This window comes from Xiphophorus couchianus, chromosome 18 (genome assembly GCF_001444195.1).
Source record: "Xiphophorus couchianus chromosome 18, X_couchianus-1.0, whole genome shotgun sequence".
NCBI classification, from domain to species: domain Eukaryota; kingdom Metazoa; phylum Chordata; class Actinopteri; order Cyprinodontiformes; family Poeciliidae; genus Xiphophorus; species Xiphophorus couchianus.
In genome coordinates this window covers 25,092,357-25,109,768 of record NC_040245.1, presented here as the reverse complement: position 1 = coordinate 25,109,768, position 17,412 = coordinate 25,092,357, and the positions used below count along the sequence as shown (strand labels likewise).

At 39.7% G+C, this 17,412-nt stretch overlaps 1 protein-coding gene across 1 annotated transcript; it reads left to right on the top strand.

Moving 5' to 3' along the window:
• Positions 1 to 14,406: 14,406 nt before the first annotated feature.
• LOC114162041 (uncharacterized) lies at positions 14,407 to 17,136 on the top strand. Its single transcript, XM_028045787.1, has 3 exons — positions 14,407 to 14,742; positions 15,021 to 16,886; positions 17,065 to 17,136. The coding sequence occupies exons 2-3, from the start codon at positions 15,642 to 15,644 to the stop codon at positions 17,134 to 17,136; spliced, it is 1,317 nt and encodes a 438-aa protein (XP_027901588.1). The 5' UTR covers positions 14,407 to 14,742; positions 15,021 to 15,641.
• The last annotated feature ends 276 nt before the right edge of the window (positions 17,137 to 17,412 follow it).

Sequence of the window (17,412 nt, the reverse complement as noted above, 5' to 3'; positions counted from 1 at the left end):
CCAAGCCATTCTGAGCAGTGCTGAACTACTGGAAGCTACTAAAAAGACCGTCCTGCTACTAAAAAGACTGTTCTGCTACTAAAAAGACTGTTCTGCTACTAAAATGACCGTCCTGCTACTAAAAAGACTGTTCTGCTACGACAAAGACTGTTCTGCTACTAAAAAGACTGTTCTGCTACGACAAAGACTGTTCTGCTACTAAAAAGACTGTTCTGCTACGACAAAGACTGTTCTGCTACTAAAAAGACTGTTCTGCTACGACAAAGACTGTTCTGCTACTAAAAAGACTGTTCTGCTACGACAAAGATTGTTCTGCTACTAAAAAGACTGTTCTGCTACGACAAAGACTGTTCTGCTACTAAAAAGACTGTTCTGCTACGACAAAGACTGTTCTGCTACTAAAAAGACTGTTCTGCTACGACAAAGACTGTTCTGCTACTAAAAAGACTGTTCTGCTACGACAAAGACTGTTCTGCTACTAAAAAGACTGTTCTGCTACGACAAAGACCGTTCTGCTACTAAAAAGACTGTTCTGCTACGACAAAGACCGTTCTGCTACTAAAATGACCGTTCTGCTACGACAAAGACCGTTCTGCTACTAAAATGACCGTTCTGCTACGACAAAGACCGTTCTGCTACTAAAATGACCGTTCTGCTACGACAAAGACTGTTCTGCTACTAAAAAGACCGTTCTGCTACTAAAAAGACTGTTCTGCTACGACAAAGACAGTTCTGCTACTAAAAAGACTGTTCTGCTACGACAAAGACCGTTCTGCTACTAAAAAGACTGTTCTGCTACGACAAAGACCGTTCTGCTACTAAAAAGACCGTTCTGCTACGACAAAGACCGTTCTGCTACTAAAATGACCGTTCTGCTACGACAAAGACCGTTCTGCTACTAAAATGACCGTTCTGCTACGACAAAGACTGTTCTGCTACTAAAAAGACCGTTCTGCTACGACAAAGACTGTTCTGCTACTAAAAAGACCGTTCTGCTACGACAAAGACTGTTCTGCTACTAAAAAGACCGTTCTGCTACGACAAAGACTGTTCTGCTACTAAAAAGACTGTTCTGCTACGACAAAGACTGTTCTGCTACTAAAAAGACCGTTCTGCTACGACAAAGACTGTTCTGCTACTAAAAAGACTGTTCTGCTACGACAAAGACTGTTCTGCTACTAAAAAGACTGTTCTGCTACGACAAAGACTGTTCTGCTACTAAAAAGACCGTTCTGCTACGACAAAGACCGTTCTGCTACTAAAATGACCGTTCTGCTACGACAAAGTCCGTTCTGCTACTAAAATGACCGTTCTGCTACGACAAAGACCGTTCTGCTACTAAAAAGACTGTTCTGCTACGACAAAGACTGTTCTGCTACTAAAAAGACTGTTCTGCTACGACAAAGACTGTTCTGCTACTAAAAAGACTGTTCTGCTACGACAAAGACTGTTCTGCTACTAAAAAGACCGTTCTGCTACGACAAAGACCGTTCTGCTACTAAAAAGACTGTTCTGCTACGACAAAGACCGTTCTGCTACTAAAAAGACCGTTCTGCTACGACAAAGACAGTTCTGCTACTAAAAAGACCGTTCTGCTACGACAAAGACCGTTCTGCTACTAAAAAGACCGTTCTGCTACGACAAAGACCGTTCTGCTACTAAAATGACCGTTCTGCTACGACAAAGACTGTTCTGCTACTAAAAAGACTGTTCTGCTACGACAAAGACCGTTCTGCTACTAAAATGACCGTTCTGCTACGACAAAGACCGTTCTGCTACACTGTAAAGTTCCAGAATACCGAGGCTCTAATTGGCTGTCTTTGACCATGATTGAGAGGTAGGCCAGCCACCTACCTCTCAATCTAACTACTCTGACGGTCAACCGGAGCCTGACATAGGCCAGAGTGCTATTTAAAAGCAACACAAGTAGGAAAAATGCCTACATTAAGTTATTATTCAGCACCTTGGCAGCAATTTGGAACAATTGAAGCTTTTTGGTCTTATTCGTGCTTCTATATTTTTTTTATGTAGATGATTGTCTAATTCTGAGTCTGTAGGCTGATCACAGTCCAGATCAGCCTACAATGCCCAGTCTGGGAAACTTATAGTCTTTTCCACATTAGGAGTCTCACATTCAAATGAAAATTGTGTCAAAATTAAAAACCTGAACAAAGTCCTGTGTTAGCCTTGATATTTATTGAGAAAATGTCTGTAACCGAGTTCGTTTCTCTTTTACTTTCAGATAAAAGTACAGTCACCGACGTATGGAAAGGAGCAAAATTTAACAACACAAGCTCATGTGAAGTCAAAGGTCAAATTTGGAAAAGTTTTGACCCGTCACAAAAAATCTCCAACCACTGACATTCAATACGCAACAAGAAAATGTTAAGGGCGTCTGACTACTTCTGCTGCTTAACTGTGTGAATGTTAATTCACTCGAAAGCGAGTTCATTACTTAAAAAGATTCGTGTAAGATAGAAATACAACAAAAAAAAATATATATATATATATATATATATATATATATATATATATATGCTCGCAATCCTTCCTTGGCCTAGAAATCCGAGCTAACTTTATCTCATCGCGGTCATATAATGAGCACAGGTGAAGCTGTAAAAGAGACCAGCTGAACCCGCTATCAAACTAATTATCAGACTGACTGATATAAAAGAGGGACAGATGTGCTTGAAATCATCCTCTCTTGTTACCAGTGGTTACGTAATGAGAAGCAAGCAGCCGTCAGTTCTCTAACAAAATGGCCTCACATTCAATGAAATTCCTGCTAGAAATTTTTTCAGATGAACAAAAGCTAAAAGGTTTAACAGCTGCGGGAAAGGCTCCAGAACATCTAAGAGAGGAGAATAAGTAAGTATTATACGGTACAGTGTTGCCACCAGTGCAGAGCACACTAAAAACTGTCAGGAGGTGAACCTTAGTGCATCTGTATGGAAAGACAAATGCCTTGAAGCACTTTCAGTCCAAGAAAAACAGAAACGACAGACTGAAATTCTGCAGAAATGACAAGGACGGACATAAAACGACTGGCAAAAAGTTAGTTTTTTTTCCTGATGAATCATCCATCTGATTGTTTGGGACATCTGGAAAATTGTTTGTCCACGGAAGAAAATATGAGTGCTACCATAAATCCCCCATGTCCAAACACTGTCATGAATACTGAATGGAGTTAAAACATCTTCAAAGAGTGACTTTTTAAAGCAATGCGAGAGGGAGAGGGGAAAAAGCCAATCCATTTAGATCATGTGTATTTTCTGACAGGACATAGCACTATTTCACAAAAGCAAAGGTGATCACAAAGTGGCTTAAATACCCTAACATTGGAAACATTGGCTTAATAGCCAGAAAACTCTCCAGATGTGAATGATCTTAAGCTAAAACAAGGGAAAACCTGAGGTAGTCGGCCCAAGTTTTAATGCAGTCTTGGGAATAATCACAATGATAAAATATAGTAAACGACACAGTTTATGTAAAGTTCACAGAACATTCAAATAACATTTTCATCTAAATTGTGATAATAGAAGAAAACAGTATTATGCAGATTCTAAAGACAAACTTTACTAGAAAGTAAGATGATTCCTTCTGCAAAATGAACAGGATGGTGGCTTTTGATTGAGCAGAAAATAAGAATGAGTAATAATGAATCAGGACCTTATTTTTGATCATTTCTAGATTTATAAGAGCCACAGAGTCTCTTATTTGTAACAGTATTCCTTGCGGTTGGTTTTTAACGCATTCATCTCTCTCATTTTGCCATTCTAGAGGGATATTCAATATTTTTATGGTTTTGAGGGAGCGAGGGATTAATAAAAAGCGCCTTCTGCTTTCTCATTCACAGGAATCCCAATGTGTTCTTGGACCCAAGAAAGTCCAGTGTTACAACTCTGACCTCAAGTTCAAGACTTTCTAAACCACCTACAATATGATTATTGGTATTGCAGCCCCCTTACTTGTCAAACAAAGATCTGTATTGATTAATCCTTTCACACTCTAGGGATAATAGAGTGTGTGAGCGTCTGTGTGGAAAACAGAATATAATTCTTAGTTCCCGACCTCATGCAAAGCCTGCAGAAACAACAATTTATATAAGATAGTATAAACTAGGCTATTTGAAGGGAGGTGGCACCAAATGCTAACAAACATGATATGGGGCATTTGTAGAAAGGATTCTGATAATTTAGGACTTTCATTCGCACCTCAGAATCCAGTAGACTCGCTTTGACTGGGGACTAAAGTTGCAATATTTGATGCCTTTGCCACTAAAATAACAACCATTGAAGGAAATGATGCAAAAACCTGTTTAGAAAGCTTTGAATACATTTTTTATAGGCAATGAAAACAAAAAAGGGTTGTAGAATTTCTCTTCTCTTTGTAAAAAGATCGCAAGCCATTTTGTGAGTCTAGCACTAGACTCACTAGTAGAAGCCTAAATTTGTTTTGGTTGTATTTACCCAGAATGCCCTGCACTATAGTCCACATTCTGCTTTGGGAGCAGTCTCAGGTCTGCTTGGCGTTCATATATGTATTAGACCTGTGCCAGAGTTCACTTCAACCAAACTGAGCCTTTGTTTTTAGGCAGACCAGAGTTTTCTTCCCCTAAGTTTCTAGAACTTGATTAAAGTGAACTAAACAGAGATTTTTTGGTGGTTTTGAGGTGAGAATTTGCACACGTTTCTGTATTATTCATCTATTTTCTTACACCCTTATCGCATTGGGATTAGGAGGGGTGCTAGTGTCCATCTCCAGCTGTCAACGGGTGAGAGGCAGGGTACACCGTGGATAGGTCGCTAGTCCAACACAGAGACAGACAGGACAAACAACCATGCACGCAAATACACTCACACCTAGGGAGAATTTAGAGAGACCAATTAACCTGACAGTCATGTTTTTGGACTGTGGGAGGAACCCGGAGAGAACCCAGCATGCAAGCTCCATGCAGAAAGACCCTGGGCTGGGAATCTAACCCAGGACCTTCTTGCTGCAAGGCAACAGTGCTACCAACTGCACCACTGTGCACATTTTGCATATATTGTTGTTACGCTCTATATTATGTTCAGTGTTAAAATTTCCCAGGTGATGTTTAATTATGATTCCAAATGAGTTAAGTAAGCCAGAGTACTTGAGCATATCAATTATCGTTTGCTTGTCTCGGCTTGTTTTAATTTTTACAGTTTACTGAAGGGCAAGTTTGTTCTAGAGTAATCCTGCTGCCATGTAAAGGCTTTGTACCGAAGATGAACCTGAACAAACCCAAGTCCAAGGTGTCTTATCTCAGTATAAAACATTTTCTCGCAGATCTAACATAGTCCAATCTTGATCATACAAGTACTCTAAACAAATGTACCAGGATATTACATTTTGTTTTTGACAATACATATATAATAACAACTAAAACACAATTCAGTATCAACAATAACATGTGTGTTGATCTGTAAAAGTGGGTGGATTAACAAAATGTTAAACGTTCCAATTATTGTTTGTAAACTACAGAAATATATATACAGACATAATGTTTGCTGCTGAAACGATTGGCTATTACTGAAAACATGCTTAGCTACAGATCCAGTTTTGTTTGAAAACCTCACATTTAAAAAAAATAAGCTCATTAGCTACAGTCACTAATATGAAAAACCTTTACTTAAATTAGAGAGCAGGTAAAAATTACAGTTGCATAACAATCATAGGCACAGGAACAGTCCCAGAAATCTGAGAAACAAGTCCCTTGAGTTGGTGGTTCAGAACAGTCACTTTAACTTGGCTAATAGAATATCAGCATATTTAAGTGGATTCACATCTATATTTAGAGCTACTGGATCACACAAAGCCGATTAAAAAGCAGGCACGTCTGTGGGCAGCACTGTGTTGTTACACTTGACCTTGTGCCCCTTTTTTCTAATGTTCTTCCATAATTAGAGTGTTTTTAACTGCAGAGGAGCTTTATTTCAGAATACTTGCTGGCCCCTAAGAGACTGGACAGAATATTATGGAGTATTTTGTAACCAAACAATGTCATGTTTAGCAGGGGAAATAGTAAGGCCTATTTCTCATTTTACAAAATCTATTAATTTTATAGATATTATATGCAATATTTCTTTTAAAAGAGAAAACATTCATACATCTCTATGCTTGGAAATGCTCTCATGCTGAGCCTTGAACAAGCTATAGTACACAAAGAAATATGAATAATATTACACACCGGGCCCCTGGGCCACATCTCCAACTGACAGGCAGTCATTGTATGATTTATTTCCCCAATCTACTATGGTCAAAAACATATGAATATTAAACTGTTATGGGACAAAAAGGAACAAATAAATCTTGTTTTCAGATTCAGCTAAGGTTTTGTTTTCACCATCAGGCCTGAATGCCATCTGATGTGATTGAGAAAGTGAAGACAAAAACCAACATTTTCCAAATTTGAAAAAGACCAAGAAGCCATTTTTGGGGCAGTGATCATAATTTGCATTTAAAAACGTCCACTCATTGAATGCCTTTTAATGCCACCATACTGGCTACGCTGGCTAATTACAGGCCAATTGCAAGCTTAACTGTTGCTAACAGCAGGCTATTCACTGGCTATCTAACTATCCTGTAATTAAGCAATCCAGTGAATAGGGCAAGACTAAAGCATAAAGTAATTGTATTACACTGTATTTTTCAGGCTTTGTTGGATCACTGCAAGCAGACTATTCTGAGATAATTAAGCTAGCTAGTTTGAGGTCCATTGTAGGCTAGTTTTGAACCATAGTGTTATGGTTTTCAAATCGCCACTAAATCAAACTTTGATCTATGAAGATTAATCACAACTTTACCATGTCCTAGTTACAATTAGGAAAACTAAAAGGTCTATCAATTGTAGCACTCAACAACCAGGTTATTTAATATTAGAATCATTAGCTAATACAAATATTTGTTTCTTCATTATGCATTGAAATACTAAAGAAACATCCATCCATACCTAGGGTCATATCTCCAGTGGTCATTGGGAAAGAGGTGGGTACACCTGGATAGGTCCATAACAGGGCAACACCGAGACACACAGACTGGACAGCCATGTACACAAACATAACTAAGAACAATTCAAGTACAATTTAAACTAACAGTCATGTTCTTTTTGAACTGTGGGAGGAAGCCAGAGTACACAGAGAGAACCCACACATACATAAGGAGAACATCCAATCTCTATGCAGAAATACCCTAAGATGAGATTTGAGCCCAGACCATTTTGCTGCAAGGTAACAGTGGTAGCAACTGTAGTCCCATGCAGCCCCACTAAAGAAATGGGTTCTCAAAGAAAGGTTGTACATGTATTACCGTATTTTCTGGACTATGTGTCACTTTGGAGTATAAGGCACCTTTCAGTCAAAAAAAAATTATTACGAAGAGAAAAAAGAAAAAAAAAACCCATACAAGTCACACTGGAGTATAAGTTGCATTTATTTAGAAATTGTCAATTGAGAGCCTCACATAAACTGTTTACTTTGGCATGGAAGTTATCTGACAATTTCTGATGCACCAAATCCTGATCTAAATCAAAAATGGCTCCACTCTGCCAGTGAAGTGAAGTGCGCAGCGGGACGGAGACACATGTGGTGTAAATCCAGAGTGACGGACGATTGTGCGGCATAAAGCAGTAACACCAAGCAGGCAAAGTCATTTATATTACTCTCCTCTCCTCTCCTCTCCTCTCCTCTCCTCTCCTCTCCTCTCCTCTCCGTGCATAGAGTTGCATAGAATGGTGCACTTGCAATTTTATGCGAGTGCACCATTCAGAAGCCTCAACAGGTGTCGAAGTAGTTGCTAAAGGTAGCACAGACAGATTATCAGAACTCCAACAGCATGTTCTTTGTGGACTCAACCGTGGACTCGCTTCAAAGGCTCTGGGCATCTTGCTTTCAACCCGCAATTAGCTTTATTCACGGTCGCAGGCAATGCTTAATCCTTGGTGCATGTCTGTATAAATTAATATTTAACGCATCAGTCAAAAACATGTGATGAACAGGAAAAAAAGATGAACAAGTCACAACTGACAAAGTCAATTGAACAGCCAATTAGTGAAAAAAAATGCAACTTATAGTTTGTAAAATACTGTAGACTTGTCTTTAAGTGTGTCGTCCAGATAAATTGCTGTCACCATGTTTTACCTACGCAGCAGCCTTGCTGGACTTTGGGCTTAGGGTTGTTTATCTTAGCCTCTTGAAATTCAGAATTCAACAAGCTTCTTGTTTACTTTTTCAACTTGGAATTAGAATTTCTTCCCCCATTTCATGCCCTCCAAACAGATAAAAACACAATGAAAGGGAGAAGTCAAACTCCTGTTGTGTCATTTAAAATGTCTCAACAGAATAGTGGAACTCAAAGCAAATCATTTAATGAGGTGGCACTCAGAAAAAAATAAATAACTGTTACACTTGAACAACAACCACATCTTTACCAAAAAGCATACTGTTTTCCACTTATGCTGTCATTTTCATTTTCAAATAATCCCCTTGAATACGGATGCAATTAAACTCTTAAAACACATATATTAGTGTTTTGACCTTGCTAAAAGGATTTCTGACAATGGGAAAGAAACCTGCTGCTATAATGCTTATTGTGTTTTTAAACACTACATGCATTACCACATGCTGGTGTCTTTAGAGCTAATTCTGAAGAGTGCCAATCACTTTCTCCAAACAATCTATTCATACAATGAGCAAAGTTTATTCCTGCTACATTTGCAGGTCCCGTACCTGCATGTTTGTTGTACATCCTTAAATGTAGACCTTGCGGTTATAGTCAGAAACATTCAACCCTTTTACCAAAGAAATAGTGATTTAGATGACAGATTTCAACATTTACTAAAAATATTCAATATCGGGGCGTGCTGTGGTGGCGCAGGGCGTTAGCTCGCCCCACATTTGGAGGCCTTAGTCCTCGACGCGGACGTCGCGGGATCGACTCCCGGTCCCGACGACCTTTGCCGCATGTCTTCCCCCCTCTCCTCACCCTCCTTCCTGTCTGCCTACTGTAGAAAAAACACGAGCCACTAACGCCGCAAAAACTCTTCGGGGAAAAAAATGGAAAAAAAAAAAAATTCTATATCAAGTAAACTTCTGTTGAAAAAATAACTAAGTCAAAATTTAAAACGTAATTCTGCAGCATGATTTGCTTTACTTCTGAATCGGATAAGTAAGCAATGCTAACCTGGAGTGCGTCCGTAACCAGACAGTGAAGCAGTGGAGTAATGAACAACACTTCTCCGTCAACGCATAAATCTAAAAAATTTAAAGAAAAATGAAGTAGCGTCAGATTTTAACGGTTGTAAGATTTCTCTTTTGTCTTGGCAAAACACCACAAGCCATTTGCTCTGCTACCGCTAGACTCATGTTTGTTTAGGTTGCATATTCCCAGAATGCCCTGTGTCATATTCCGCTTCCTGCTTTCGGAGTGGTCTCTGGTCAATCAATCAATCAATCAATCAATCAAATTTTATTTGTATAGCACATATCAGCAGCAAGGCATTTCAAAGTGTTTTACATCATTACAAACACGGAAACACAATGCAACATAGAATCAACAATCAAAACACAGCATTAAGTCAAGTTCCATCAATAAATATGTAATTGATTACATTTCAAATACAATTCTAAACAGGTGGGTTTTTAGTCGAGATTTAAAGGAAGTCAGTGTTTCAGCTGTTTTACAGTTTTCTGGAAGTTTGTTCCAAATTTGTGCATATGCCACACAATCTTCCGCCACTCTGGATTTGTGCATAGATGCTGAAAGCTGCTTCTCCTCATTTGGTTCTGGTTCTGGGGATGCAGAGCAGACCAGAACCGGAAGACCTGAGAGGTCTGGAAGGTTGATACAATAAAAGCAGATCTTTAATGTATTGTGGTGCTAAGCCGTTCAGTGATTTATAAACTAACAGTATTTTAAAGTCTATTCTTTGAGCTACAGGGAGCCAGTGTAGGGACTTTAAAACTGGTGTTATGTGCTCTATCTTCCTGATTTTAGTGAGAACGCGAGCAGCAGCATTCTGGATCAGCTGCAGCTGTTTGATTGATTTGTTGGACAGACCTGTGAAGACGCTGTTGCAATAATCAATACGACTGAAGATGAACGCATGGATGAGTTTCTCTAGATCTGGCTGAGACATTAGTCCTTTAATGTTCTTCAGGTGATAGAAGGCTGACTTTGTGACTGTATTTATGTGGCTCTGGAGGTTCAGGTCAGAGTCCATCACTACTCCCAGGTTTCGGGCTGATCGCTGGTTTTCAGTTGTAATAACTGAAGCTGTGCATTGACTCTAGATCTATAACTCTACATCTATAACTCTAGATTTTAACTATAGATCTATAACTCTAGATCGTTCCTCTTTAGGTCCAAAAATAATAACTTCAGTTTTGTTTCTGTTCAGCTGGAGACAACAGGAGTGATGAATAGCCAGCGTAGCCTGTTCAACTTGCAATTCACATCCAATTGAACCGAGCCAAAGTTCACTTCAACCGAAATGAAACCCAGGTTTTAGGACGGAAAAGAGTTTGCTTTTGAGATGTAATGAAATAATCTACTCAACTTTGAAATAACCATTTTTTTTCCCATCATTACAACTCGCCTTGAATATCTTTATGGTTGAGGTTTACTATATATAGATATGCATGCTTCACAGCTGAAGCTACAAACATTACAGAACTCCTAAAGGCTTTATTATGCTTCAACTCCAAGCTTCACCTTAATGTGAGTTTGGGATTAAATCACTGGCATATGGCTATCTGAAAGTATACATCAAGCATTGCCTGTGTTGATTTTATGATTTAATTGGCTGTTTAATTTATTTAACATCCAATTAAAGTGGAATCTTTAATCACTAAATCCTTAAACCCTTAGGAGGGATGAAAAGCTTTTATTGCAGCTGTGGATGCAATCGTTTCTCTATTGCAGTTTTTTATGTTGTTAGGCTAACAGCTTTATGTCTGTTTAACACTTTGCTTTATTCAGAGACACAATTAGATAAATGTTTTTATTTAACTCAAAGGAGCTAATGTGATAGTATGCATATTTTCTGTGTCTATGATCCTTCTTATTCCGTTTCAAGTGCTAACCTTCTCCTTCGGTTCAACGCTTAGCATTTGCTAATTTGAATTTGAAAGAGGTTTCTCTGTTTTCCTGTAGCTGGAAAGAACTCGTCCAAGTTGCGTCTGCAACCTCTGAGTAAAAAGAGGTTGCGTTTTACTCAGAGGCAACCTCTGAGTAAAAAGCAAATTTTCTGTCTGAATACAGAAAAATGTTAAGAGTCTTTTCCTCTAATGGAAAATTGATGCTTATTTAAATGGCTTTGTGATGTACTGCTGCTTAAGTGATATGTAAACCCTTGTGACTCCAAAAGAGAACTATGTGAAATCTGATAAATTGAATAAAATAACTATGCATACTTGGATGAATAAGCACATAATTTTAAAGAAAGAATATGGGTCCTGAGGAGCCAGACAGAGACAAACTAACCGGACCTCTGTGGACTCCATGACCTCTGGTCCTTTGACTTACAGAGGTGTTTTATTGTAATTTCACTCAAGACCTCAAGACTTTAACAGTATGACACTGCTTCTTTGTTGTAATATAAAATGTAGTGCATGCTTAAAGGTAAATACACCATTCATACAGCTTATGCAGAGTCTTTGAGCCGATATCGGTTCACCTGCATCTGAGGTCAGGACTCAAAATATAACAAACTGAATAGCTAAGAGCCAAGTTCACTACTAATGCCTTAAGATATTTTCTAATCAGTTATCACTGCACAACATAAGACGAAACAAGCTGATTAAAAGAACATGAGAACATTTACAAGCCGTCATGAAGACAGGTTGATTGACATGTGGCTTGGAAAATTAATAACCGCGAGGATGAGAGGTGCAGAATCTGATTAGCAATAACTGTTGCCATGGAAATCGGGAGATAGACATGCAGCTCTGGAGAGAAAAACTCAGCTGGTGTAATTAAAGGATAGAAAGTAAACTTGAAGCCAATCAGATTCCAATGGGTACGTCTCAGTTAAATGCCAACAGTTTAAATGAGTTATGGAGGATGCTCGGGTGAAAAGCAAGAGCAAGTGTATCTCTTTTATTAAAATTTGCCACCACAACACACTTTGAAAATGTTTTCGATTCGCGGGTTTGACGAGCTCCTCAGTGCTGAATGAGCGCAATCAGGAGCTGTGATTAAGCGAGGAGAGGAATTTTGACAACAGAAAAGGTTGTGTCACAAAGTGTTGATGACTCTTCAGAAAGAAAAAAAAAACAACATTTTTTGGACTTTCTGCAAGCTGCATGTCATGTTTGATTCTCTTCAGAAAATGACTGGACTATGTTTTTACTTTTCTCTTGGCTGAATCAAACATTTCTAATCACTTTTATGTTGTTTAGATATTGTAAAGAAAAGAAACAATTCACTGCCTTTAGTACTCCCATACATGCATCGTTTCTCCTATTAAAAGACCTTATACTATCAGCAGCCAACATATTTAATTACTGGATAGTGGAATTATGATAATAAAATTTCTAGACAAAAAGTTGCATTATTTTTCATAGTTTTTAGTCCTGCAAGTATAGTGAGATGCAACTTATGTGTTTTTTTTTACCTCTTCATAATGCATTTATTGACTGTTGCGTTAAAGCTGCAGTATGCACATTTTATAAAAATGTTTCTTACATATAACAAAACATAACTATATTGAAAAAATAAAAATAAAAAATTATAAAAAATCGAGGTCGCAGTGGCACTATTGCAATCAAAAGAAATGCACGACTCCTGATCAAAAATAACCAATCAGAGCCAGGAGGAGGGTCTTTGTGTGGTCAATCATGCTCGTGTACACTCTGCTCAATGTGCTATTGGTGGAGAGACAGCTCATCGTTAAAGGAAAACTGTTTATCTGCCGTCATCGGTGGCTATGCTAGCCAGCCTTAGCATTCTGATGGCTCTACTATCAGAAAGAAGCTGTAGTAGCAGAGAGCAGGGGGAAGGTATGAACGACGTGTACTCAAGCCTGATTGACAGCGCTAAAACCCTCCTCCTGGTTCTGATTACTTGTTTCTGACCGGGCTGCAGATTCTGCCATGGGTACTCAGCAATGGGAGGAAAACAGCAGAGCTCAATTTTTCATAAATTCTTTGTCTTATATTACACTGTCATGACATAGTGACAGTTTAACAAAATATGTAAAAAGCCTATTTTTTAAAACAGTTATTCAAACTGCAGCTTTGAATGTAAATTTATACTGATAAGTATGAGCCAAGGAGTCAACATTGAGTCTGGAACGGCAAGGAAAGCTAAACGCAAGCTGACCAAAGCTGGAGGAATGAGTCTATAAAGCATGTACAGATCCATGAATTTGTTGAAAATCAGGAAACGTGTCACCGGATCATATCATTAACATGGACAAGGCCCGTGTTAGTGATACTTTAGTAACATTTAAATAATTCTATTATTTAACGCCCTCCAGAGTTCCTTCTTCTCGTACATTTTTTATTTAACAGTCTTTGTTGGAACAGCTGTTTTCCAATGTGCCTGATTCATCACTCCTGTTGTCGCAGCTTAAACTGATTAAGCAGTCTTCAGTTGTACCAGCGAATGTGTGTTTCTGATTATGAGAGCACTCCGGGGTGAGTCTGTGCTCACACACAGCACTGCAACATGTCCAGTCTTTAAAGTGGAAGGAGCAAAGGGACTCTGAGACCTTTTGCTTGTCAGATTTCATAACGCTACCCCAACCTCTCCTTGTTTTAAGGGCTATAAGCCTCCTTTCAGACAACATGATCTGGACCTCAGTACTGAGGTTACTGAGGAAAGTTATTCTTATTCTTACTCAGTTTCTTCACCTCTAACTGTGGTCATAGTGCTGGTGGAGCTCTAAGCAATGGTCCCCAATCATCCCCATATTATTTTTCTATGCAACTTGCCCTCTCTAAGTGCCCTCTACATAAATTAGAAAAAAGACGAAGAGGCTCACTGTGGATATGTACAAGCAGAGGAGGGTGGTGCATGCCCCCTCCAGTAGAGTCAGTCTCCATAGCAGGTAGATCCAACCTTCTGAGAGAAAATTTTTGACAGTTTTTCAGAGTTTTATATTCTTTGCCAACAAATCTTTTAGATTTTATGCCATCAAATCCTACTGATTTGCAAAGATGTATTGATATATTGACACAGGCTTTGATAATGTTGGGCTGGCACATTTACTTCTAAACCAACATTGTCTTTATAATGTAGCTTTTCTTTTCAAGCTGATTAGTAGTTCAACATTAGAGGCAAGAAGAGTTTACTCAAATTCTATCAATTATATCAAAGTATAATTAGGTTGTTACGGTTTTGTGTGGCGTAGGAACCGAACTCATGTAACCTGGTTGTTGTTATAATTACACAAAATGTATTTTTTTGTTGTTGTTTGTATTGTTCTCTACCTGACCGAAAAGCTGTCATTGTTTTGAATGTGTTACTTTAAGAACAGTAGCCCCTCCTTTTTATTTCTTCTTCTATGGTTTTGTCTTTAAAATGTTTGCGTCCCTTAGGCCCTCCCCTTTTGTCATGTTGTCCTGCGGGAGAGGTGTGTCCTATTTACTTTCTATCTAAATACTTCCAGTTTATTTGTAGATTTATTAAGTTAATTTCTGTTATGTATTTTTGTTTGTGTAGGACTTGGAGCGGGCAGCTTGTAACTATTGTTTTTCTGTTGGATATTTTCGTCAGGTATGTTGTATAAAAACTGCGACAGACTGGCGACCTGTCCAGGGTGTACCCCGCCTCTCGTCCAGAACGTAGCTGGAGATAGGCACCAGCAACCCTCCCGACCCCATTAGGGACAAGGGTGAACAGAAAATGGATGGATGGATGGATGTTGTATAAAAAAGGTTTATTTTATTTAATGTGAGACATGATCCCGAGCCCTTTTGTCATGTTGTCCTGCGGGAGAGGACTTGGAGCGGGCAGCTTGTAACTATTGTTTTTCTGTTGGATATTTTCGTCAGAATAAATCTTTGAAAGCCAAACAGAGTCACGGCCTGACTAACATCTAATAACCAGCACAACGCAGAAGGGATCCGGTTACACTTGGTGCCGTTTGACCCGCTGTAACGTCGAATCTCCACTGCTGCAGCTGCTGCTACGTTGTCCCTTTCCCGCCTTTGACGTCTTGCTCCGCCTTTGCCCCGCGCTTTGACTGGCAGGCGTTGGCGCGCTGTATCCTAGCAACGAAGTAACTGTTTCTGTTGGTCTTCTTTTTTTGTGCACCTCGTTTTATACAAGTGAAGAGGGGAAATAAGTGAAGAATAATTGAAAAAGTTTTTTAATTTTATAAAAGTTTTTTTGTGTGTTTTGGGACAATAAAACCAATCTTAAAACAGTACAATCAACAAATAATAATAATAATAATAAACAAAATGTAAAGACATGAAACCAGTCTGTTTATTACCCTTTACCTGTAGATAAGGCTGGTTGTTTTTTTGTTTCTTTTGCTGACTGTTGCATATGAGTTCTTGTGTGACTGATTTGTTTTTACACTGTTTGGGTATCTGCATTTTATTTTTGACATCGCTTCTTTTTGATCCACTGTTATTTTCCATAGTTTTTGTCTGTTATTGTTTGATGAAATGTCTGACACTGAGGTACCTTTTAAAGGTGATGAAGTGGACCGGAAGGTCACTTTTAGTTTGGGGAGGGGCCAACATTACATGTCATTTGGAAGGGGTAGACCTATGCCTTTTAGTCCATATGACTTTTCTGTTGATCAGCTTGGGATTAACCCCCCACCTGTCCCTGCTGCTGCTTCTACACCCATTGGCAAAGCAAGGTCTGACCCTACCCAACTTGTTTCTACTGAGGCTCTCAGTGGGGTGATTGCTGATCTGGCTAAGCAGATTGGGGACGCCATTACGACGAATCTCAATGGACTAAACCCACAAAGTCAGTCACAGTCTCAGGTTGCTGACAGCCAACCCAGCGACCTGACCGATCAGTCACAAGTGAGGTTTGTTGTTCAGTCTGATATTAGAGCACCTCCATATTTCAAAGGTGACCACTCTGACACCTTCTTCATCCAGGAATGGGAGGGTTTGATGAGATGCTATCTGTCAAGGATGAGATGTGTGGACCCTGTAGAAATGTGTGAGATCATCACATCCAGACTTATTGGGAAAGCCAGAGATGTGGTTCAGGTGTCGCTTCGTTGCCAGCCTCAGTCATGTAGTGACAAGTTGGTTTCTACTGTTTTTGATATTTTGAAACGCAACTTTGGTGAGCTGATCTTCTCCAGTTTGCCGATGAGAGACTTCTATAACATCCTGCCTGCTGATGGAGAGACAGCCATGGACTACTGGATTCGACTTAACAAGTCTATTGAAGCGGCTGATGAGTGTTTGCGTAGGAGGGGGAAGCAGGTGGAGGATCCAGGAGCTGAAGTTGTTACAATGTTCATCAACCATTGTCCTGATCCTGGTCTAGCTTTTTCCTTCCAGCTGAAACCTGTGGAGGAGTGGACTACTGCTGAGGTTCAGAGCCGCCTTGATAACCGTGTTGCAAGTCTTAGGAAGCCGATGGTCACTACAAATAGGACTCTTGGTTCGTCTGCAGGCCCTGTTCTCTCTTGTCTTCCTCAGCTTGGTGCTCAAACGCCTAGTGCTGCGTTGTCAGCTGATGCTACACCATTTGCTGTCCGTTTTCCCCAAGCTGCTTTAGCATGTGATCGTTCCTCAGCTTCAGGGCCCTTGAATCAGCAGCCACAGCAGCATGTTGCTCCACAATCTACATCCTTTCAGAATACAGGTCCACCCCAGCCACCTTTTTCCTCCAGTTCAGGAGTTGACCTGCCTCCTCAGATGACAGAGATGTTCGATAAGGTTCTGTCTCTGTGTGCAGCTTCTCTTGCTACAAAACAGAGTGGTCAACATGTGAGGAGTTACACACGTGGTTCTAAACGTCCTCAGCATGCACCATGCAGGGTTTGTTGCTCGGAGGAGCATACCACACACTCACACTGCAGATTGTTCAGACTGTGTCTCAACTGCTTCGGCTCAGGACACATTAAAAGGGATTGTCCTCAGCCTGCTCATCACACACCGCAGCTGTCCTCCCAGTATCCTAATTTAAACTAGAGAGCCCGTGTGATGAGAGGGGAAGCATGGGCAGAGTGGATAATACCCTCACGACTACACTGGATGCACGCTCTGTTTATACTGAGTGTTGCAATACTTCACCTGAGAACAGTGAAGTGATTTTCTTGGGGTCACAGAGAGTCCAGAGGGCTAGTGATTTGTTTTATGCCTCAGTTTCAGTTAGTGACCGGACTACACTGAGGGGTATGTTGGACTCTGGGAGTATGTCGTGCACATTGAGCGTGGAGGCAGAGAGCAAACTAAGAGCCGC

Excerpts from the sequence above, each read along its gene's own strand:
- LOC114162041 (XM_028045787.1), top strand. The coding sequence starts at position 15,642 with ATGTCTGACACTGAGGTACCTTTTAAAGGTGATGAAGTGGACCGGAAG. Across the intron at positions 16,887-17,064 it reads TGACAGAGATGTTCGATAAG|GACACATTAAAAGGGATTGT; the intron begins GTTCTGTCTCTG and ends GCTTCGGCTCAG.